This window comes from Canis lupus, chromosome 9 (genome assembly GCF_011100685.1).
Source record: "Canis lupus familiaris isolate Mischka breed German Shepherd chromosome 9, alternate assembly UU_Cfam_GSD_1.0, whole genome shotgun sequence".
Classification (NCBI taxonomy): domain Eukaryota; kingdom Metazoa; phylum Chordata; class Mammalia; order Carnivora; family Canidae; genus Canis; species Canis lupus.
Genome location: NC_049230.1, coordinates 45,042,929 through 45,068,513, shown reverse-complemented (window position 1 = coordinate 45,068,513; position 25,585 = coordinate 45,042,929). Strand labels below are relative to the sequence as shown.

The 25,585-nt window shown below is 41.6% G+C and overlaps 1 protein-coding gene across 2 annotated transcripts in view; it reads right to left on the bottom strand.

Annotated features, from left to right (window-relative positions):
• VPS53 (VPS53 subunit of GARP complex) overlaps positions 1-25,281 on the bottom strand; it is a 167,903-nt gene extending 142,622 nt beyond the window's left edge. For both annotated transcript variants that reach the window (XR_005364750.1, XM_038548440.1), the window contains exons 1-4: positions 25,040-25,281; positions 22,979-23,059; positions 14,412-14,461; positions 12,470-12,536 (exon numbers count right to left, since the gene is read on the bottom strand). Coding sequence is in view for 1 of the 2 variants with exons in the window: in XM_038548440.1 (XP_038404368.1) it covers positions 12,470-12,536; positions 14,412-14,461; positions 22,979-23,059; positions 25,040-25,126 (285 nt within the window). In the remaining variant the exon portion in view is untranslated. The remainder of the gene's footprint in view (positions 1-12,469; positions 12,537-14,411; positions 14,462-22,978; positions 23,060-25,039) is intronic.
• Between the last annotated feature and the right edge of the window lie 304 nt (positions 25,282-25,585).

The following is a 25,585-nucleotide window of genomic DNA, read 5'->3' as shown; positions in this document are numbered from 1 at the left end:
ATAATTCTCACCTTCTTTGTTAAAATGCTCTGTTCCACCTAAGTCACTTTTATTTATAATTTCTGCAAACCACATTCACTGAAAACATGAACCAAAGAGTTCATTTTTATTGTTTTTAGGAGACAAGCCAGAAGTTAAAATCACAAGATGAGACTGGGACACAAATTCAGCAGTGCCCAAACAAGACTAAACATTTACATTTTAAAGTTCTGCTTATATCTGTTATCACCCATAACTTAAAATACATTTGCCCTGAAATAGCTGGGAGTGATAAATGCATTCGAGCAGAGCTCCCTCTGCACAAATGTAACCCTGGGGGATGAGTGCGTCGAAAGCAAGAAAGCAATAACCCCAAATGGCAACAAAAAGGAAGTGTTTAAACAAAAATCTCAGCTGAATAAAAGCTAAATAAAAGGTACAGAAATTCAAGATTTTAGGAAATAGGGCAAACTTCAAGGTACAATTTGTCAAAGTTTAACAAAGGATTGTTTCCCACAAACAGCTAGGACTCCCTGGTTGCCTATATGGCCTAATTCACATCTTCGTGAAGATCAAGTAATATTTACAACAACATTTCGTAGAATGTAAGATAAACATACTTACGTTGTAATGAAACATTAGCATTATAGATCCAGACAAATGACTCAAAACGTACCTTCCGCCAAAGCAACTCAAACATGTCTTTGCTTACAGTGAATCAATCAAGAAAGACATATTAGTCTTGTGACAGTACATTCTTCATTCCAGAGATCTGGGTAACTACAGGGCTGAAATGTTTTGGAACCTAACCACAAAATGCTAATCCAGTCACCAGAAATCTCCAAAGATCAGACTCTCCAACTAGTCCATGAAGAAAAAGCATGTAGCACTTGGTCTACCATAAATGATATTACCATATGAGTAACAGTTGGCTATCTGTCCCCACTATCCTTAGGAGATTGAGAACAAGAAAAGTTCAAAAGTATGACAAGTAGACAAATTTACCTGTCAGTAAGTACATCTCCAGAAGAAATGTCCCCCTTCTGGTTGGAGGTCATTGTGAGAGTCCCACTCATATAGTTTGCCTAACATCTGTATTCTAGGTATCACATACAATACCTAGAGATGAACACAGCATCTGTTCAGACTTTACAATGTAACATGGAAACAAGAGTCAGAAATCCTGGCCTGTGAGCCAATACATGAAGGGAGGTAAGTTTCTTATATGTTTTAATCCCGATGACTGTAGAACACCAAACCAAAGCAGATTACAAAATACCATTATCTCTAGTTTGCAAAATTAATCTCCTTCTAGAGGAGACCTCAGAGTCCAAATTACAGGAAAGGAAATTTTATAGCTATATTACAGACTTACAAGGATTTATAAATGGAAAGGATGACAGGGCAACCACAGCACTGAACTCATGCTGTTCTAAATTTCTGTATTTCCATGTATGAAAAAAGGAAGAGGAAAAAGGAGGTCAAGTTCTTACATGAAGACAGAGTTTCAAATTTCCATCCATTGTTTAAACATATCTGAATGACTTATTGTGTCAAGGACCTGGAACCCAGAAAGCTTTGCTCTGTCAGCAATTTTTCTCATGTGCAACCTCAAAGTAAGGATAGAATTTTCCTTCCCAAATCACTAACTACTAGCAGTCAAAGCAAGAGCAACCTGGGTAACAGCCAGAGCAGCTACAGTAGTGATGAACAGCATTTTCCTCTTTAGATGTAGAGACTCCAGTTTAAACTTGTGACTGCCTTTAACATGGAAACAAGCAGATGGCAAAAGTTATACTTGACCTTCTTGCTTGGCTCCTGAAGACTGCCAATTTATATGGAGATGGCTCAGAATAATAATAAACTTCAGTGTTCCTTCCTGGCACACCATTTTCCAAAACCATTTTCAGTAGTCATGTTGCACACAAGTGGGACTTGATGTGTTTCTAAGGGGAGGGAAGAAAGAGTCCAACTGCTAGACTTGCTAGCTCAAAGAAATCATCTGGGAGGTTTTCCTGGTTGGAGGGGACAGCATCACTGCTAGTAGGTCCTGAACACAAAAATTTATGTGACCCTAAAGCTAGCCTGAAACATATAGCCTATATGGATTAAATGAAGAGAAAATAATATATGCTTGTCTAGTGGAAAAATAAATCTATTAAAGTTCAGAACAACATGGGGAAAATGTTTCCAAAGGGATTAGATATTGAAATGATTAAAAATTATCATATGATTCAGCAATTCAATGCGTAGGTATATACTAAAAGTAATTGAGAGGAGGGACTCAAACAGATACTTGTATGTCAATGTTCACTGCAGCACTGTTCATAACATCCAAAAGGTGGAAATAACCCGAGCGCCCATGAACAGATACACAAAATGTGGTATATGCAATATTATTCATGTTGCAAAAAAGGAATGAAGTTTAATATGAATGAAAATCCCTGATTAAAATGCCAGAATTCAACAATACATTAAAAGTACATAGTGATGCAGCAGGTAGGATTAAATATTAAGAAACAAAACCAAAAAGCTAAGATAATTGATGAGATAGAAAAGCCATATGATCATATCAGTAGAAGCTGAAAAGTCGTGATAAATTTCAATATCTGTTTTCTGGCAAACATTGCTTAGTGAACCAAGGTCATGAGGCTAACTCCTTAACAGCCACAGAATCTGGAAACAAGTAAATGTCACAATTTGTGTCTCTTTGCTTAATTCACTGGTATTATCCTCAAAGCCTAGAATAGTAACCTACACACAAATACACTAATCAGAGTCACTGTCATTAAAATCGTTAAAGAAAAAATTGCCTGAGATCACTACTTATTTAACACTGAAATACTACCCAGAGCATTTCTAAAGCTTTTTATCTCAGGGTCCCTTCATATTCTTAGAAATTAGTGAGGGCCCCAAACAGATTTTGTTTTTGTGGATTGTACCTACTGATATATATATACCATATTGGAAATTAATGCTGAGAAGCTTAAAAACCATTTATCTATTAATCCATTTAAAGATAACAAGCTCATTATGTGTTAACATAAATACCATTTTTATGAAAAATAACTCTATTCCCCCCAAACAAAACAAATTTCTTGAAAACAGTGGCACTGTTTCTGTGCCTTTGTAATTATCTTCAGTGTCTACTCCAAAAGAGGGTAGCTGGACTCTCATGTATGCTTCTGTATTGACTCTGCTGTGGTATGCTGTTGTGGTTGAAAAATATGATGAAATCCTGGCATCACACAGATGAGTAGTTAGAAAAGAAAGAAATACTTCAATACCTTTTTCAGGTGCTTGTTGATAATCTTGAAACTATATTAAAACTTGAGAAGCGGTAGATTCTTTTTTTTTTAAGATTTTATTTATTTATTTGGATGAGAGGAGAGAGAGCATGAACAGGAGGAGAGGCAGATGTAGAGGCAGACTTCCTCGCTGACAGGAAGCCGGACGTGGGGTTCGATCCCAGGATCCAGGGTTCATGACCTGGGCTGAAGGCAGACGCTTAACTGACTGAGCTACCCAGGCATCCCTGAAAAGTGGTAGATTCTTAAAGATTAGCTGCAATGTGGAATCTAAAATCTTATTAATGAACTTATCATAATACTTTAAAAGCCACTGGTCAGCTGTGTTTTTGCCTAGGATATAGAAAGCCGGAAAAAGCATTGCTCTTCTACTAACGATGAGAAAAAAATAAACTGAAAAATCATAACTTTTCTTGAACCCATCAGAGAGCTGCAGGCAACCAAATCTCCTGAAATCCAAGGAGAGATAGGCTCCCCATGGAGAGTAGGGGACACCCAGGGACCACCTCCTACATAGCAGAGCTATTCAAGCAGACAAGAAGGAATCAACTAAAACTTCTAACAAATTACTAGTGGCTAAGCGCTGGGCTAGTGCATCAGTTGGTACTGGGAGCTGCGTGCACAGAGCAGTTTGCAGCCACTCTCAGGCTCTTTCCCAAGAGCTCTGCTGTGTGCTTATGAGAAAAACTGCAGAGCAGGAAACTGGAAAGAGCCTCCTCTCGTGGTGCAAAGACGGTGGAGGAGATTAGTGGGCACTGGAGGAAAGGTGTGAAGCCCTGAGAACCACTGCTCAAATTCATCTCTCAGAAGCCTTAAACCCCGGGGGTGAGGGGCAACCCTGGCCAACGTATGACGCACGTCTTAAGGACAAGACAAGAGAAGAGCCTCTGGCACCTCTGATGAAACAGCAGATATGGGATCCCTGGGTGGCGCAGCGGTTTGGCGCCTGCCTTTGGCCCAGGGCGCGATCCTGGAGACCCGGGATCGAATCCCACATCGGGCTCCCGGTGCATGGAGCCTGCTTCTCCCTCTGCCTGTGTCTCTGCGCCTCTCTCTCTCTGTGTGACTATCATAAATAATAAATAAAAAAAATTAAAAATAAATAAATCTTTAAAAAAAAAAAAAAAAGAAACAGCAGATATTCTGGGCCACAGGGAAGCTGTGTGGCAATTTTCATTCAGACAACGGCACTGTGAGGGACAACAGGGAGGCTTTCAGAGCAAGTAAACCTACAGTTGCTTTGAAGCAAGGCAAGTTGGGATGGAAAGGAGTGGAGCTGATGGAGAAGCCCCAGGAACATGACGAATGCCCGGCCACAGAGCATTAGGATATTCCAGTGGGTGACATCATAATCCACAGCAGCAGATTGGCCATTTTGCTAAGCACACTGAGCCCCACCACCTTCAAGTAAGTATGACTATCTTCTTACCACAGATGAAGAACCTGAGGCTCAGAGCAGCTAAGTAACTTGTCCAAAATCATACCCAGTGGCAGAGCCAAGATTTCAATTCAAAGCTCAAGTTTTTTCACTTGACCCAGGCTGACATCCAATGTTATATCTGTGACGATGTCCAATTGTCCTAATCCTTAGAGGGGATATACAAATAAATGCTCAGGCCTCCCCTGTCCATAGAGGAGAGAGAAGACAGCTAGTGAAATTCCTTACAGGATATCTGAAAATCGGAGATTTTATTTCCTTTTTTTAAAGATTTTATTTTTTCATGAGAGGCAGAGGGAGAAGCAGGCTCCCCATGGAGCAGGGAGTCTGACATGGGGCTTGATCTCAGGACTCTGTGATCATGACCTGAGCCAAAGGCAGTTGCTTAACTAACTGAGCCACCCAGGCATCCCATAATCAGAGACTTTTAGAAGACAAGTGGCAACGGGGTTCTAATATGCAGCGGACAAGTTACTCTGCCAAAAAGTGTTATTTAGGCCCATGTGCAAGAAACAGGATGAAGCAATCAATAAGACTGACCCAGTCATTACAAGTCCTTGCCTCAACTATAGTCAGTCATGCCCCACAAGTAGGCTCCACAAGTCATGTTCAGATTCAACTTGTCAAATAATGGCAAACCGACTTTGACCTCTGTGCCAGAGGTCTGAAATCCTCATTGGGGAATGGTGGGGAGGTTCAATCAAAACCAGGGACCCTGGGACACCTGGGTGGCTGAGTGGTTGGGTGTTTGCCTTTCACTCAGGGCGTGATCCCCGAGTCCCAGGACTGAGTCCCACATCTGGCCTCCTGCATGGAGCTTGTTTCTCCCTCTGCCTGTGTCTCTGCCTCCCTTTGTGTGTATTTCTCATGAATAAATAAAATCTTAAGAAAAAAAAAAAAAAACCAGGGACCCTGTTCCCTACAAAGGCTGTAGGAAAGGCACAAGCCCTGAGCCCCCTCATAACCTGACTCTGGCACTGCCCCTCAAGTGGTCATAGCACTTCTTGCACTCTCTGGTCATTTAAGGTCTTGGCGATTCCTAAAGTGGAGTGTTGTCTGGGGACGCTTTGAAAAATAAAATTAAAAAAAGGTAAAAGAGGGATCCCTGGGTGGCGCAGCAGTTTAGCGCCTGCCTTTGGCCCAGGGCGCGATCCTGGAGACCCGGGATCAAGTCCCACATCGGTCTCCCGGTGCATGGAGCCTGCTTCTCCCTCTGCCTATGTCTCTGCCTCTCTCTCTCTCTCTCTGTGATTATCATAAATAAATAAATAAATAAAATAAAATAAAATAAAATAAAATGAAATAAAGGTAAAAGAAACAAAAAAATGCCTAACCATTCTTGGTCACTAATGGAAAAAATTTGAGCATATGCTTTTAAAGCTCAATTGCTTTAGATTTAGTATGTTTCAGCAGGAGGAAGCAAGAGACAGTACCTCCTCCCCTTTCTTTGCAAAGTATTTATAGTCTCTTTAATATTAATGCCTTATTTTCTTCCATCAATGGGCTTCATTTTCCTCCCAAAGAGAGGATGAGAATAAATTTGATGTGATGGAGGGGAAAAATTCAAACCATCCTGCTAGAGAACTGACAAATACAAATTCATAACCCTACATGATGAAGATCAATGTTATTTTTTTTAATAGATTTTATTTATTTATTCATGAGAGACAGAGACAGAGACACAGGCAGAAGGAGAAGCAGGCTCCATGCAGGGAGCCCGATGTGGGACTCAATCCCAGGTCTCCAGGATCATGCCCTGGACTGAGGGTGGCGCTAACCCGCTGAGCCACCTGGGCTGCCCAAAGATCACTGTTATACTGTGAACTCCCACCTTTTACCTAGTTCAGGGTGTTGGGGAGCACAGTTATTTTTGTTCTAACGCCTAAATTAGATGATAAGCTAATTTTGAGGATGAAAGCATAGAACACTTTCTCTTTGGAAGGCAACAAGCTTTACTGATTGAGTTAATAAATCTTTATATCTCCAGGAAAAGAGACGGCAAGTATGATTAGTCCCCTTTTCTGAGGAAAATGGAGACATGGAAAATTTAAGAAACATGGTGCTGGACAGATACCAAGGACAGGGAGATAATCTTTGTTTTCTGGGCCTGGCACTTTTTACCAAAATGAGGATAAGGAAGAGAAGAAAAAAGCCTCTCATAATACACCACATGGCTCTGAACCCATCCTGTTCAACCTTTTCGCCTACAATGTGAAAGAAGACATAGAAGGCATGCCTGACAAGTCTGCTAATGATAAAATGGGGAGGTCATCAAGATTCCAAAAGGCCTCAACTGAGACAATCAAGCAAAACTAGCAAGATAAAACTGGGGGGAGAACAGAAATTCCAGCATTTGATCTCAAAAGAATCTCTTAAACAAACAGAGGAGGAAAAAGTTGAAAAGCAGTTCATATGAAAAAAGACCTGGGCAGATGTTGCAAACTGTTGGCACGGATATGTTTTGATTGGCCTTAGCAGTATTTGTGAAAAACCCTAAGCCAACATCTAAAAATTTGGAGAGTCACATAAAAATCCGGATTTCCGGCTTCTCTTGAAAAACTGATAGATCTGGCATCTCCGGATCTGCATTCAGACATGACAACAGTTGGCTGGAACTGGGTTGCGCTGTCCCCTTTAGACAGGGCATTCACTTGCCCACTGGATACATGCATATGTAGATGCACACTAGCCTGCTGAAACCATTTAGGTCACTTTCTTAGCTCTGTGGGCATCTGTTTGGAACTCCTGACCTGAGGATTTCAGAGAACTGCCAACTTAGCAGAAGCCAACATCGTGATACAGCTGCCAAAAATTTCACCCAGTCCAAGGTAATGGAAGAACACTGTCTGAACCAGTGGTCCTTAACTTTTGAAGAGTCATGGACTCTTTAGAGAATTTAGAAAAATCAATGAGTATTTTCTAAAAAAAAAAAAAAAAAAAAAAAAAAAAAAAAAAGTCTATTCATACAAAAATGAGTCATTAACTTCAGGAATTATAATAATGAGGGATGCCTGGGTGGCTCAGTGGTTGAGCGTCTACCTTCAGTTCAGGGCGTGATCTCAGGGTCCTGGGATTGAGTCCCGCATCCGGCTCCCTACAGGGAGCCTGCTTCTCCCTCTGCCGTATCTCTGCCTCTCTGTGTTTCTCATGAATAAATAAATAAAATATTTTTAAAAAAGAATTATAATAATGAATTTCAGTCCCCCTGAGCCCCTTGTTCCCATGTGAATGAACAGCCCCCATGTACAACAAGGAGGTAAATGTCCCACTCTACATCCAACACAGTAGGTCTACTCCTGGTAGAGTAGATTTTAAGAATCTACTTAAATGATGGTGGTGACAAACTACAAGATGTCACCATTTTAAGAATTTTAAGAATGATGGTGACAAACTACAAGGCAACCAGGATGATAAAGGGTCTGGAAATCAGATCATAAAGCTGAAGAAACTAAGAATGGCTAGCCTAGAAAAAGGAACACTAAGAAAGGAACATAATATCCATTTAAAATTTTAGAAACTATAATAAGGAAAAGGAATTAGGCTTACACTCATCCAGCTGGCAGAAGGAAGAGCAATGAGAAGTTACAATGAGGTCTATTTTACTATTTCAGTTCAGTCTAAGAAAGAAGTTTCTTACAATTAAAGCTGTTCAAAACTGGAAGACACTGAGACTGTCCTGCAGAACAACAAAATAGCAAGCTGCCCGTAACTGTGACTGTCCGAACAGAAGCAGGTCAATGAAACGTCAGAGATGTCATAGAAAGGATTCTTGAAGGGACGCCTGGATGGCTCAGCGGTTGAGTGTCTGCCTTTGGCTCAGGGCATGGTCCTGGGATCTAGTCCCACATCAGGCTTCCGGCGAGGAGCCTACTTCTCCCTCTGCCTGTGTCCCAGCCTCTCTCTGTGTATCGCTCATGAATAAATAAATAAAATCTTAAAAAAAGAAAAGAAAAGATTCTTGAACTGGGTGCAACATTGTACTACAGATACTTGATGCAAGAGTTAACACTGTAGCCAAGCTCCACTCCAGAGACAGAAGCCCAGTAGCTCATCCTCTTGGTGTTTCTCAGTGAGCTTACTGGGAATTGGTCAAGCTTTGGCCACTCTGACATTTCACATGTCAGCTTTTTCTTTTTCCAACCCACTCCTCTATTCACCTCTTTCTACTCACAGTCAAGCCGTCTGTTTTAATTCTCAGGAAGCTACGTAAGGTTCATAGCATATCAGATCATGTATTAGTTGAATTGACTCATCCACAAAGTTTGAAACATGTGGGCATTTAATTAAAGCTTTTGCCTGATGATTTCAGCAGAAGAAAATGGGGAGAATTCTGTGCTGTATTAACTTTGTATGAGCATCACAGTCTGGTTAGAAGAGGTCACAGACTAAATCAGTTCAAGTCTGCCACGTAGGAGGTGGTCAACAATCAGAGGCTCTCCAAAACGCAGAGCAGAGTGCTAACCGGGCAGCTAGTATTTCAGAAATCTCAAAAACCTAAACAAGGTGCCTTATGGGGTCTTTAATTTCTAAATCATTGCCTCCTCAGAAATACTTTTGTAGTGAGAAACACTGTTTTTCAAAAAGTTCTGCTAAAAATACCTTTTAAGACACCACGAATGGGAAGTAAACATTCCTCCCTTATTTACAGATTATAAGTTAGCACATCAGTTCTGGTTGAATACAATCAAGATGAAATTTATAAAACGAAAATTTCCTTTGGTCCATAATTATGTTCTCCTCCTGAGTGCTCCTCAGAAGATTAGGAAACAAGTTCTGAAGGCAGACTTTTACTCTATTCCAAGGAAGAGGGGAATCTGGGGCCTCTTGACCTATAAAACTCAGTATTTTGGAACATCCATAACTCTCCCAAGTCTGCCAGTCAAATAAGAGTCTCTCTTCAGCAAACCATCAGCCAGCCAGGGCTGGACAGCAAGACTTTTACCCCAGGAGTTGACAAGGAGGGGACCCAAAAGCTCCCTGGGAAAAAAAAAATCTCTACTTCAGCTTGCATTACAAACTGCTGGAAAAGACAGATGGAGGGGATGACAGGAAAAGCAATTATTTCTACTGGGCTTCCTTTCTGTCTGGATTCTAAGGAGACGAACACAAAATTCCACCACAGATTGAAATGCTATCTAAACATTCTTAAATATGTGGTCTTGCTCTCTGAAATATGACCTGCCCTGCTGCAGCAACCTGTAACCTATTAATATGTGAAGGTGGGGAAGCCCGACATTCCCACAGGCTGTCTAATTTGGGGCCCGACTCTCCAATACCGCTAGTTTGTGACCACAGGTTAAAACAAACAACGAACTAAAAGATACATAGCTACATATCATGACCCAACAAAAAGTCCTGACAAATCATTCACATCATTTTCACATTCTGGGAATTTTAAAAACCTGAGACTCTTCTATGTATTTTCATGAGCCATGGTAAGTGTAAGCTGAATCACACAAAATAGTTGTGCTATTATTTCAAATGGCAGTCATTTGGAACTAGTCACACACAAATCAAGCTCTCAACAGCTATATGGGGACATATGCTAATCAAATTGATGTTTTATGGTAAAAGGTTTTTGTTTATTTACAATAAATAAAGTTTGACACAGATCAAATATTCAATACAGCTGAATAAAATGTTACTGTGCATGAACTATGTGTTGAGATGAATACAAAGATGAGGAAGATTCAGTTCTTGCCTCAAGGAACTTATAAGCCAGTCAAAGGGACAAGATGTGTGCACTAGTAAGTCAAAGGAGACCACAAAACCCAAATGGAAAGTATAAGCATGGGCCTGGGATTTTGTGGGCAGAAAGGACATACATCTGAGAGATATCAGGATGAATCTGCTCATCTGTAGAACAAGAATTGTGGACCAGGTGAGTTCCAAGTCCCTTCTAGGTCTAAAATTCTGATTCTTTTTGTATATCCAGGTGAGCTAAACAGAAAATTTCATAGAGGAAGTAGTATTTGAGCTAGGCCTTAGGTAAGATTTTGAGGTGAAGTTACTGTAAGAAAAAAAGGAGAGAGAGCATTTCAGGCAAAAAGAAGTACATGGGTTCAGAAAGCACAGGGCATGCTTCTAGAGTACTAAGTCTGCTGTTTGGATTGATCTTAGCAGGAAGCAAAATTGCAAAGGCAGACTGAGGCCTTGAATGCCAAGCAAAGGAATTTGTATTTAATTCAGTAGACAGAGGCCACTGAGGTTTCTAAAGAGGTAGATGACAGGGCCAGACACAAAGAAGGTAAGCTAAAGGGCAGAAGGGGGCTGGAGTGTTTGCAGGCTACCTTGTTCCTCTTTATTACCTGCAAGGGCCCCATGTACACAGGCCTCACCTGTGAAGTGATGCTTCACGGGAGAAACCTGAATGACAAAAACAAAGCAATAAGAATTAAGATCCAGGCAGGGATCAGGAAATTGGGTCAGCTCTAGAAAACTAATATACAGAAAACTAGGGATCCCTGGGTGGCGCAGCGGTTTGGCACCTGCCTTTGGCCCAGGGCGTGATCCTGGAGATCTGGGATTGAATCCCACGTCGGGCTCCCGGTGCATGGAGCCTGCTTCTCCCTCTGCCTGTGTCTCTGCCTCTCTCTATCTCTGTGACTATCATAAATAAATAAAAATTTAAAAAAAAAAAAAAAAAAAAAGAAAACTATACAGAAATACTGGCAATAACAAGGAAGAAGGTAGACACAAACAGGACAATGGAAGACAATTATTAGGATGAAAAGGATGTCATACAATGTAGGCAAAAACAGAGACATAGATAAAACTAAAAATGTAAGAAAAAAGAGACTCATAATACCTGTAAGCTACTAGCAGAGGAGGCAGGAGTATGAGAGATTAGGACATTTGTACATAGGCTGACACCTCCCATCCCCTGCAAATTTGGACAGCACAATGTATATTTTAAGAAATGAGCTGTACTACAAAATGTCAAAGAGGACAATTAACAGAACTGAGGCTACTACTGCCTGAGTCCGTACTGAAAAGGCAGAACAGATACCACACGAGAGGAAAGCTACGAAAGGTGTCTTTGGCACCTCTGTTGTAACAGCAATTTCTGAAATACGGCGCCTAAACAGAATAGAATCCAAATAAAAAGGAAAATGGTTAGCAGAGAATATCTGGCCCTCAGTCATGCAAGAATCCCTCCACCCCAGACACTCTTTTCTCCCTTTGTTCCCTTAGGGGGATCTAACCTCCTAAGTTAGATCCAAAAAGAACTACAAAACTGGGATCCCTGGGTGGCGCAGCGGTTTAGCGCCTGCCTTTGGCCCAGGGCGCGATCCTGGAGACCCGGAATCGAATCCCACGTTGGGCTCCCGGTACATGGAGCCTGCTTCTCCCTCTGCCTATGTCTCTGCCTCTCTCTCTCTCTCTCTCTGTCTCTCCTCTCTCTGTGTGACTATCATAAAAAAAAAAAAAAAAAAAGGAACTACAAAACTTTGAAATGAATGTATGTTTGCCGCTGAGGAGAAAGACCAGGAAACGTTGGCTTTCTCACTTGGGCCTGGGTGCGCTGTGCTACCATACACTCCTGGTTCCACGGACGCTGAGTGAGAGCTCACTGCTGGTCTGGGCAGCCTACTTCTGGTATTAGTAGGACAGGTCATGAACATTTCCTACTGCGTGTGGAGCACATCAGCAAGAAAGTGCTCTCCACAAGCAGGAAGATCAACACTTTGGATCATGAAGAAATCAGGAGAGTGTGATTAACATGGACGAATAAGTCACTTACTTGCCTGCCATCCTGCCCCACGTTTGTTTGACCTCTTACAACAGTTCGAATATTGTCATCCAGTCTCCTAGTGAAAAAGGTAAATGTTAAGAATCATTAAAACAATCTCCATTCTAGGGTGACCCAAAGAAAAAAAGATACCCATCAACTTCTGCAGGTTGCACCCACTTGTCCGGAAAACGAAACAAGTTTGAATGACAGAAGGAAGATGGAGACCTCAGACCCTAGCTGAGGCAGCAACAGTAGTGTAAGAAGCCAAGCCCAGCAGAGACTGATGAGTGGTCTTTGTTTTTTTAAAAAGGCTATTATTACTTAATATTCAGAGCTGTCCAAATGGGCCAAGGTAAAGTTTAGTATTTCGCAATGGAGAAAACCAGGAATGATGTTGCTGGAACTTTATGGGAACAAGTCAGCGAATTCAAATTATCCCCCATGAAACCCTCAATAATGTCCTCAGAAATCTTAAAGAGCTAAGAAGCCAGAGTGCTATATGAAATCAGTGCTTCACCCCCTGGGCCCTGATTGGGCAAGCTGTGTGGGGCATGGGTCTGTGATCTCAGGCTCCAACAGGGACCATTCAGTGGCACCTCTGCCAGAGAAATTTAGATCAATTTCATTTTTCATTTAAAGAATCTTTTAAATGTATGTTGAGAGAAAGCTGAAAATAACCTGTTTGTGATGATTTGGAGATCATTAGGGAATTCCCATTTTCTGGGCAAATCCTGGACAACTTAGTAGTCTCCACTAGAACTGCTATAGCTGAAGTCCACTAAAACAACAAGAGGCCCTAACTAAACAATAAATTCATGGCAAAGGTCTTCACTGAAAGACCCAAAGCTGGTAAGGGAAAAAGAAATAATCTCCTGATTCAAAATGAAGGCTTCTCCCCATCAAAGCCAACCAAAAATGGGGACGCCTGGGTGGCTCAGTTGTTGAGCATCTGTCTTCGCCTCAGGGCATGATCCCAGGATCCCAGATGGAGTCCCATATCGGGCTCCCTGCAGGGAGCCTGCTTCTCTTTCTGCTTATGTCTCTGCCTCTTTTGGTGTCTTAAATGAATAAATAAATAAATACTTAAAAAAAAAAGAATTGGGATCCCTGGGTGGCGCAGCGGTTTGGTGCCTGCCTTTGGCCCAGGGCGCGATCCTGGAGACCCAGGATCGAATCCCACGTCAGGCTCCCGGTGCATGGAGCCTGCTTCTCCCTCTGCCTGTGTCTCTGCCTCTCACTCTCTCACTGTGTGCCTATCATAAATAAATAAAAAACTTAAAAAAAAATAAAAAAATAAAAAAAGAATCAACCAAAATGAAAAAAAAAAAACAAAAACAACCAACAACTATATTTGAAGTAATGACACCAACCATTATAATATTAATTACAGTGAACAGACATTGACCACCTGGACAGCCATATGCCAAAACTGGAAATCCAGCCACACTACTGGGCAGGAAGGACACTTGATGTTTAACTCTGACAAGTGCACCCTAGATTAATCACAATATTTAATCTTGGGTCACCACAAATGCCAACCAGCAGATCTGACCATACTGTTAGCTGTTGTGTTGGCCAAGGGATACATGTATATGCCCATCCTTGTATCTAAGCCTTAGAGGTACAAAAAATGGTAAATCTGCTAAGGAATTAAAACCATTAAAAATACAATAGAAATGCTTTTGCCCTCTTTTATAATCAACCATTTTGAATAGCCTGCTAAAGCTTCCTTTCCTTTTCATAAATGATTGAAGACTGACCAAAGAATTGAATTCTTTGCCATGAGGTTTATAATGAAATCCACATAAAAGGATTATTTAAAAAAAAAACTGTCATAAACAGCAAACTTGATATTTTGGTGTTCTAACAGATAAATGTGATCCAGAACATGATAAACTAAATCAACAGTATATTTTTCATTAATTATTAATAATCTTATGGTGTTACTTACCTTATTTTCAGTCTAATTTTGTTCACGACTTCATCTATGTTTGCCAGAGACTACAGTAAAGAAGAAAAGTGACAGCTATTATTTCACTTTCTAGAATTCCTCTTTTATAGGGAAATGAGCTATCAAGGCTATTTGACATCTCAAAAAATGTAATCATAGCGTGATACAATTTTATTTTAAAAAGTATAAGGATGCCTGGGTGGTTCAGTTCATTAAGCATCCACCTCTTGATTTCAGCTCAGGTCATGATTTAATAAGGGTCATGAGATCCAGCCCCACATCTGTACTCTGCATTTGTGGCTCAATTGTTTTACTGGAACACAGTCACGCCCACTCATTTACATATTATCCACAGCTCCCTTTGAGGTACAAATGCAAAGTTGAAAAGTTGCAATGAGACAGAATGGTTCACAATGCCTAAGTTATTTACTATCCAGCCCTTTATAGAAAGTTCTCTGACCTCTGGTATATAGGATTGTGACAAATTCACACAACAAAATACATCAACAAAAATGAATGATTACAACACACAAAAATAGGAATAAATCTTACTAACATAATATTACACCAAAGAAACCAAGACACAAGAGTGTATATTGTATGACTCCATTTATATAGTTCAAAAATGAATGAGACTATTCTCTCATGTTAGAAGCCAGCAGGATAGTGGTTATCTCTGACGAAGAGAGTTAACTGTGAGGAGGCAAGAAGGGTCCATCTAAAGAGAGGGACACCTGGGTGGCTCAGTCAGTTAAGGGTCTGTCTGCCTTCAGCTCAATCATCATCATAGGGCCATGGGATTGAGCTCCACATTGAGCTCCCTGCTCAGGGGAGTCTTCTTCTCCCTCTGCCTGCCCCCAGTTGTGCTCATGCTTTCTCTCTCTGTCTCTCAAATAAATAAATCTTTAAAATCTCAAAAAAAAAAAAAAAAAAAAAGACAATGACAAAAACATGGACTATATTCAACCTGAGCCGGCAGAAAATGCGAGGAAATGGTGCCCCCTAGTGGAATAGAGATTGTATAATTTTATAGCACCATTTTAACTCAAGTAGTCAAAATATAATTTTTTAACTCCTCTTTCCCTTTCCCTTCACAGATATTTTACCTGACAAAGAAGCAGGGGAGATGCAAGAGGAATTGTGCTTATAAACTGCTATCAGCAACTTATGGTGGCAGGGGGAGGAGGAGGCCAGAAGCCTGCCAAGAACCAGGTCACAAGTGTTTGAGATGTCAGACCAGACCATCTCCATTCCGTCTACTGTTCTGCCAAAGCCAATGATTATTCAGAATTTTCAGAAATCCAGACTGAGATGAAGATGAATCTCAGAAAAAAAGAAGTTATTTTAATTGAGGAATCAGCTGTCAAGTCACTCTGAAATCAGCCTGGGTATAAATGTTAAACAGGAGCAGAGTCTGTCAGAGAACCTAGATTTGGCACAGCTCTGCCACTACAAACCTGCTATATGTACAGGGGGCAAGCTGTTTAGCTTTTCTGAAGTTATATTTCCTCATGTGTAAATAGGACATAACAGTTCCTACCCTATCTCTGCTGGAACCCATTCCTTTAAATATATATATATATTTTTTGGTATTTTAAATCAATTATTTAAAAAATATTAACATTTGGAGAATCTGGGTGAACGGTAGTGAATTTGTTGTATTATTCTTATATGTTTTCCTAAAATGCATTATTATACCAAAATTTTAAAATAGTAATCTATTTGAAATTGGTAAAACAGGGTCATGACCAAAAATTCAAATAGTGCAAAAGGATAAACAGCGAAAAGCAAGGCTGCTTCTCCCTGTCCTGCCCGTCTCCCTTAATCCTTTCTCCACAGAGGCAATGGCTCTGAGCTGGTTTCTTTTGTACCTTCCCAGAAAGTCTATGTATTTAAAGCATATCCATAACTTATGTCCCCTTCTTTACATGATGCACATTGTCTTGCATCATATTTTTTTTCCTTAACCAAATAACTTGGAGGTCATTCCACAACAGTAAATATAGATTTGGATGATACAGTAACCAATTCTTAAATTTAATACTCCTTAAACATTAAGGTCTTGCTTAAATCATAACAATTTTTCTTTTTTTATAACAATTTTTTTAAGAAGAATAATTCAAAATATTTATGCCTTCTGATGTTCAACTGCATTTAAGGGAGCAATAACCTGGAAATGACCTAAATGGCCAAAGTAGAACAGTTAAAATAAATCAGGCCACATTTACTCAAGGGACTTTTATGCCACTAAAGACGCTGGGCAGGGAGGGTCAGAAAAAACAAAGGTGGCTTATGCCAGCATGCTAATAAAAGGAAAACACTGAAAAATATCAAGTAAAAATATCAGGCCCATGAATGCAGCTACTAAAAGACCAGAAATGTCCTAAATTATCATGCTTGACCACATGCTAGCTGAACCAATGGGTGACCACTTTACCTTTATCTTCTAGATTTTCTGTTGGGGAAGCAAAAGGGAAAGGGTACTAACATTTAATGTAGATCTATTATGCAACACTCTTCTAGAGGGTTCTATAGACATTATTTCCCTTAAGTAGGCATGCCATTTTCCTCTTCAGTGGGAAAAATGGAAATTTAGGCTTTGAAAGGACAGATGTTTTGTCCAAGGTCCTATATGTAATGTTTAGCACAGATGGATCTGGTTGCAGTCAATCTGCCTTCTGGGTCTCTGCTCTTCCTTACTCCAAAATGCTACCTCTAAAGTTAGGTCCTTGACCTAACTTTTCTACATCCCACGTATCTGAGGGATGCTATCAGTTGAGTGTCTGCTATGTCAGTAATCCTCACTGGGATTGAGGAACAATCCCCACAGGAATCCAGATTGGTGACCCTCATTGGAGGTCATCTTCTCTTTTGAGAATCACCTATCTAGTTTAGTTATAATGTGATTGTACGGTTTTACCATTTAAAAATATTTTAATTAGGGACACCTGGGTGGCTCAGTGGTTGACTATCTGCCTTCAGCTCGGGTAGTGGTTCAGGGGTCCTGGGATGGAGTCCTGGGATCGAGGCCCACATCAGGCTCCCCGGGCTCCCCGCAGGGAGACTGCTTCTCCTTCTGCCTATGTCTCTGCCTCTCTTTGTGTCTCTCATGAATAAATAAAATCTTAAAATAAATAAATAAAAATATTTTAATTATTTGGCACACCTGGGTGGCTCAGTCAGTTAAGCATCTGCCTTTGGTTCAAGTCCTGGGATGGAATCTCATATTGGGTTCCCTGCTTCTCCCTCTCCTTTTTCCCCTCCCCGTTTGTCCAGGTGTACTCTCTCTTTCTCTCTCAAATAAATAAAACCTTTAAAAATATAAAAATGTTTTATTATTGAAAATTTTGTCCTGATTCTTTTTTTATTTATTTGACACAGAGAGTGAGTACAAACAGGGGGACCAGTAGGCAGCATTCTGGTATATTGCTTTCTATGGTTCCTTCTAAGCAAGTATCTGGCTTAAAAAAAAATTAAACTGGAATGATAAACAATGTGCCATCTTATTACTGTTTTCACTTAACAACATAGACTCAGAGCATTTTGGGGGGGGTCATTAAAAATTCTTTAGAAACAGCTTCATGTGACTCTTCTTTCAAAGCTCTTAGTTATATTACTTTTATGTTCATTTTTATTTATTTTTTAAAAAGATTTATTTATTTATTCATGAGAGACCCAGAGAGAGAGGCAGAGACATAGGCAGAGGGAGAAGCAGGCTCCCCATAGGGAGTCTGATACGGGATTTTATCCCAGGACCCCAGGATCATTACCTGAGCCAAAGGCAGACACTCAACCACGGAACCACCTAGGTGCCCCTTATATTCATTTTTAATAGATTTTATCTAGATTTCCCTAATCAAACCTCTAATGAAAACATGACAAATGATTATCTTCAGTTTTCTACTAGGAAACTAGACAAGTTTTCCAGATCATTGTTACCAAACCTGGCTACTCTTCAAAACTAACCAGAGGGGGATCCCTGGGTGGCGCAGCGGTTTGGCGCCTGCCTTTGGCCCAGGGCGCGATCCTGAAGACCCGGGATTGAATCCCACGTCGGGCTCCTGGTGCATGGAGCCTGCTTCTCCCTCTGCCTGTGTCTCTGCCTCTCTCTCTCTATGTGACTATCATAAATAAATAAAAAAAATTAAAAAAAAAAAAACTAACCAGAGAACGCTATTACATACAGAAAACTGAGCTCTTCCCACTTGTACCTAGAGTTACAAACATCCACAGATCTGCCTCCAGGCAGATACCTCCAGGTAACCACAGACTTGCAAGTAACTGCTATTCAATAGAAACTGTATACAGGGCAGCCTGGGTGGCTCAGCAGTTTAGCACCCCCTTCAGCCTAGGTCATGATCCTGGAGACCAAGGATCGAGTCCCACGTCGGGCTCCCTGCATGAAGCCTGCTTCTCCCTCTGCCTGTGTCTCTGCCTCTCTCTCTCTGTGTGTCTCTCATGAATGAATAAATAAAATCTTAAAAAAGAAACAAACCTGAATACACATCCTTCTCCTTAGAGTGACACTAAATTTATTCTTGATATATTGACATCTACTTTAAATATTCTAAATATTTGGGGTGCCCAGGTGGCTCAGCGGTTGGGCAGCTGCCTTCAGCTTAGGTTGTGATCCCATGATCCAGGATCGAGTTCCGCATTACGCTCCTGCAAAGAGCCTACTTCTCCCTCTGCCTATGTCTCTGCCCACCCCAAATCCCCCGCCCATGTCTCTCACAAATAAATAAATAAATCTTTTTAAAAATTTCTAAATATTTACTGCAAGCCCTTGAGGTATATAGGTGGGTTTTGTCCCAAATCTAGCAAGAGGTGAAAGAAATGATAAATCATGGCACTATTTTTTTATTACCTTTTCATTAAGGTCCATGAGAATCTGGGTTGGAAAATGAACTGCTAGGTATAAATCTGGGATTGGGGAAATAAAGGTAAACCTTGCGTTATAGATTTTCTTAGTTTGCTAAGAAACTTCACTACAAGGTGCCTGGGTGGCTCAGCTGGTTAAATGTCTGCCTTCGGCTCAGGTCAGGATCCTGGGGTCCTAGGATCAAGCCCCATATCAGGATCCCTGCTTAGTGGTGAGTCTGCTCCTCCTTCTCCCTCTGATGCTCCCCGTGCTTGTCCTGTCTCATGCTCTGTCAAATAAATAAATAAAATCTTTTTTTTTAAATAAAATCTTAAAGAAAGAAAAACTTCACTACATATTAGCATGTATATGGAGGCATAATTAGATAAGACATATAACTGAATGTGTGTTATTTTTTTAAATTTTTTTAAATTTTTATTTATTTATGATAGTCACAGAGAGAGAAAGAGAGGCAGAGACATAGGCAGAGGGAGAAGCAGGCTCCATGCACCGGGAGCCCGATGTGGGATTTGATCCCGGGTCTCCAGGATCGCGCCCTGGGCCAAAGGCAGGCGCCAAACCGCTGCACCACCCAGGGATCCCTGAATGTGTGTTATAACAAATGTCTAGCGTTACCTTCAGTAATTTAAAATCAAATACATACAAAAGCATACCAGAAAAAAATAAGAACCTGGTGGTTTCCTGTATAATTTCCAAACCTAACAGTTATTTTTGCTTTGATGAGTCAGCATTCTTGATAGGGTGGGGCAGACGACATTTTCACAGCTAAAATTGCTGTCTTTATACCAGTTGTTCCCAAATTTCTGCCTCCAGCTAATTCCTAGAATTCCTCTTTTTCGCAGAAAACAATGAGCTCTAAAGACTATCTGTGAAACCTCAAAGACAATCACACAGAATCATACCATTTTTTCCAACTTCATTTAAAAAAATTAACATGTCAAAAAAAATTAACATGTCTATTAGAAAATGTTTGAAGAATATATGCCAAAATATTAACAATTACCGGGATTATGAGCTCCAGACTCAAATATCCAACTACATATTTCTACCCGGAGGGCTCAAAAATGTTCAAGACTTAGCTCACTCTTACACCCTACTCCTACCATATTTACCACTGAAGCCTACTCTTTGTCCTTATGCCCAACCGAGGGTAAAGGTGTCAATATCCACCTAGTCGGCCAGGCTAGAAATCAAAGTTCAAAATCCTTCATTTGGTGTCTATCGTGCAGCTGAAATGCCATTTCCTCTATGAAATCTTTCTGGAGGGCAGCCCCAGTGGCGCAGCGGTTTAGCGCCGCCTGCAGCCCAGGGTGTGATCCTGGAGACCCGGGATTGAGTCCCACGTCGGGCTTCCTGCATGGAGCCTGCTTCTCCCTCTGCCTGTGTCTCTGCCTCTCTCTTGCTCTCTCTGAATAAATAAATAGATAAATCTTTAAAAAAAAAAAAAGAAAGAAATCTTTCTGGATCTGAAAAAGATTTATTTATTTTAGAGAGAGCATCGGCAGGGGCAGAGGGAGAGAATCTCAGAGAATCTCAAGCAGACTCCCTGCTGAGCACAGTGCCCATTCTGGGGCTGGATCTCTGGACCCTGAGATCATGATCTCAGCTGAAACCAAGAGTCAGACACTTAACAGACTGAGCCACCCAGGTGTCCCCAGGTGGAATTTTTTAAATGTGAATCTGATCCAGTCATTACCCTGACAGGAGTCCTTAAAAGAACACCCACTGCCTATAATCACAGTCCCTAGCCAGGGTGTGTACATTTCCAAGGGCTTTGTAATGATACCCATTAGAGTGTGAAGACAAAACATTAAAACCTCTATTTTTACTTATTTCCATGACAAACCCTACTAAAACCTATTTATTTAACACTAGTATTATGAATATGTACATAATATTTTCAGAGTATATAAGCTTAAAATCAGCTCGGTGAAAATTAGTTGTGTGCAAAATATTTCAGTGAGAAGCATATGGTATCCAAAAAAACTGGAGACTGCGGGCCTAGAGAACAGAATCCCTTCAGGACCCTTGTGCTGCCAACCCCTCCAGCCCCATCTCCTAGGAGGCTATGTTCCCTGAGCACACTGTGTTTCTCATCTCCGAGCCTCTGCCCTGTGCTTTGAATGACCTTTCCCTGTCATTCCAGATTTCAGTGGTTCACTCTGCCTTAAACAGTGTTCTCCCAGACTGCCACAGCCTGGCTCTTTCACAGGTATCAAGTCTCAGTTTATAGGTAAGTACCTCACAAATACCTTCCCCGCCCACTGGTCTAAAGGAGCCCCTCCCCGTGCTGTCATGTTCTTTCTCTGTGCCTGCTTTTTATCACAGCATCAACTATGCTTGATGATTTCTTATATATGTATTTGTTGATCTGTTTACTCTCTTCTTCCTTATATTAGATTCCACGAGACCAGGAACTTGCCTATCACATTTACCATTTCTCCCCAGTTTCTAAACAGTGCCTGGCACTTAGTAGACACTTAAATACATTTGACTAAGTGAAGTGAACAAATGACTCCTTTAAGATTTGGCAGAACGGCTGCCTCCTCTCTGAGGTTTTGATTTTTCTTAGGAAAAACTGTTCCTTTGTTCCTTACTAAACCCATTATGTACCTCTCCTATAGCATTCAACACTGTCTCCCCCACCCAACCTTGATCATGTATACTTTAAGAGGGCACAGACTGGGCATTATTCATCTTTGGGTCCACAGCACCTAGCACAGTGACCAATATAGCTGACAGGTGCCCAATGAACATTTGCTGAATTCATAAAATGAAAAACCAAGCAGAACTCTAGCAGAGAGAAAAAGAAGAAAAAAAAAAAAGAGAAAAAAAAGAGAAAAAAAAAAGAAAAAAAAAAAAAAAAAAAGAACTCTAGCAGACTTTTCAACTCTGCTTTCCCTCCTTTTTTTTTTTTTTAAATTTTGATTTATTTATGATAGTCACACACACAGAGAGAGAGGCAGAGACACAGGCAGAGAGAGAAGCAGGCTCCATGCACCGGGAGCCCGACGTGGGACTCGATCCCGGGTCTCCAGGATCGTGCCCTGGGCCAAAGGCAGGCGCCAAACCGCTGCGCCACCAAGGGATCCCCTCTCTCTTTTTTTTTTAAAGCAGGGTCCACAAGCCCAAAGTAGGGCTTGAACTCAGGACTCTGAGTTGGAGGCTTAATCAACTGAGCCACTCAGGTGCCCCCACCTCTGCTGTTTCTAACTCTGATCTACTTCTCACCTAAACACCCAAAATCCAATTTTGTAAGAAAAACCCATTTGTATAGGTAAGTCACCCAATGCAAAATAAATAAATACATAATAAAGTCTGAAAACTTTGAAATAGGACAAAGTAGCCTTATGATTCCAGGGTTATCCTGTCCACTTCACTCTTACTCTTCTCTAATAATTTTAAAAATCCTTCCTACTTCCCACTATACTATGGAAAAATGTGGGAGGGCTCTTACAAGGTAAAGCTATAATTTCATATAATATGCTCACAATACAAAGAATTCTCTTACACAACAGCATTTGGCATAAGCTATCCCTCACCCCCAATCAGTTACAATGGGGTTTGATTTGAATTTAACTCTCACTTGTTTATCAAGTCTCCTTAGATGATATAGTATAACACACCAATCATAATACTTATAGGATAAGCCAGAAACCACTGAAGTGAAGGAAACTATACTTACTTGTTCTGTTGGGAATAAGGTATTGATATACTCCACTGCATTGAAATCTGCACGATCTAGAGGATCCTGGCTTGGAAATACCTATATAAAGACAGGGGATTAAAAATAACCGTCATCCTTCTGTCTTGTTTTATGTATTATTTCTTTCCTTCCTACTGGATGGTAAATTACTTTGAAGGCAAAAAACCTATCTTTTTTCATTCTGTAAGCCTAATACACAACAATTGCTCAGTAAGATATTTGTGAAAGTCAATCTTTAATTTTCACCAACATCTGTAATTTTAACGTCTTGGTGCAACTAACAGAATGTGCAACAGTGGAAGTTCCACAATATCAACAAAATCCCACAGAAAGGAGAAATAAAGGGGCATTGCCCACTCTCAGATTAAACCAGCTGATGACATGACTGTAATAAGGAAGCCTTGATAAAAGACTTATGCACTATGTCTCGGGGATGGCTCAGCATTAGAATTCACTATGCATTGAAACAATTTTTTCGCTTCAGACAGTGTCAGGAAATAGAGCTTGCCTTCGGGAACTGTCCATCTATTTAACAGAAGAAAGAACACTGTCTTCTGAAAAATAATTCCCTTCAAAAGCTATAACCTGAAGAACATATAACAAGGTAGATTATAGGGGATCCCTGGGTGACTCAGTGGTTTGGCGCCTGCCTTTGGCCCAGGGCGCGATCCTGGAGTCCCAGGATCGAGTCCCACATCCGGCTCCCGGCATGGAGCCTGCTTCTCCCTCTGCCTGTGTCTCTGCCTCTCTCTCTCTCTCTATGTCTATCGTGAATAAATAAATAAAATCTTTAAAAAAATAAAAAACAAGGTAGATCATAAAAGAAGCTGAGTGATCCCCTGAGTACTGAATTTCACCAGCTCAAGATAGTCATTCTGAAAGCCAATTCTTTTCTGATGTCTGTTTATTAGATAAGGTTAACCTAAAACTCATTCTTATTAAGAAATAGCAAAAATGTGCTCTCCCCAAATCCTTGTCAAACGGTAACTGACTGCATTGTTTGTTTCTTCTATGAGAGCCCACTAGGCCCAAAGAAAAAATGAAATGCATGTCTTTTTCTGTCAGGAAGAGGTGGGTGGGAGGCTGTGGCCTGAACAACTAAACCTTTGCCCAATGGTCTAGCACCCTCAGGATGTGCCAAATGTACTTTATATGGGTAATCCAACCACTGGTAGAACACCACACGTCCAAAAATCTGTAAGTGGCACAATACAAATAAATTAGTACAGAGACAAACCTAGAGTAAGTGTTAACGCTCAATAAATATTAACATTAGCAATGGTAGTAACAGTACTTTACTTCAAAAAACTTCCCAGTGGTCACTAAATGTGGCATAATCCTCCTTTTCTTAAATCTTATCCCCTACACCAGTTCCATTAAGGGAAATCCTCTCCCTTTATCAGAAGCAATATCCTGAACAGGAGTCTAAAGGACTATTTCTAATATCATTTACTCTTAAAAAAGAGAATTTAGTCAACCAAAGAGTCCCTGAAGGGAAGGAAAGGAAGGTCTCCGGGGAATATTGTTCAATCTAACCCAAACCGATCAACATTAGGAATTCTCATCCACTGAAGTATGATAAGGGGGTCCTTTTCAACCGTGTCCCCTCCCTCTGCTCAGGGACCCGCTTCAGGTATTAAAGTGGCTCCTCCTCTCAATCCCGAGTCCCTCACAAAGGGCTAGATTAAGAATTGGGAGCAGCGGCACACCAGCCTGGTAAATAACCACCCAGATCTGAGGTCGGTATCCGTGACTTCCCTTCTTCCAGGTTCATATGCTTTCAAGGGGCTCGGTTCCTCTGCCCAAACCCACCAGGACGCCTCACCCTCCAAAGACAATCAAGGCCTAGAAAGGGCTCTCTCCCTGCCCTAGATGCTGAAACCCCTTCCCACCACCACCTCCCTCCAAACCTTCCCTGCCCGCTCCTGGTTCTCACCTCTCGGTCCAAAGACCGCTCCCTCCCCATCCATCCCACCCCGGGTCCCACCCCCAGGCTTCCCCAGCCTCCGCTCTCCTCCTGTCAGGGGGCGGAACGCTCACCTGCTCTATGGCGAGCTGCACGTCAGGCGTGAGCTGCAGCACGGCTTCCAGCTCCTCCACGAACTCCAGTTCCTCCTCCTCCATCATCCCGCCGCCCAGCTCCCTCCTGGCGCCCACCTCGACCCCGAGTCTCTCCTCCAGCCGTCACCCAAACTCCAGAACCACAACCCTCTTCTTGCAGCGTTCAGGTAAACCTCCTCTCTGTCAGCCAGCCGGGCACTTCCGGGAAGCCGGGCACTTCCGGGATCCGGGGCACTCTGGGATAGCGGAGGACTGACCTCTGGTTGCCCGGGGAAGGCATTCCCGTCACGTCCCGGGAGCCTCCCCTGCCCGCCCTCAGCTCTCCCTAACGTGATGGGGGCCCACTTCAACTCGCCGAGGGCACGCCCCCGCACTGAAGGCCCCGGTGTTGGGGAGGGCCTGGCCGCCCTGGCAGGACCCCCAGTGAGGGTAAGCCCCGACAGCGTCGCGACCGACCGACAGCAACCCTCCCAGGCCGCGAAGCTCCCAGGGCCCCCTTGGTCAGGGGCAGTAGGTATCCCCCTG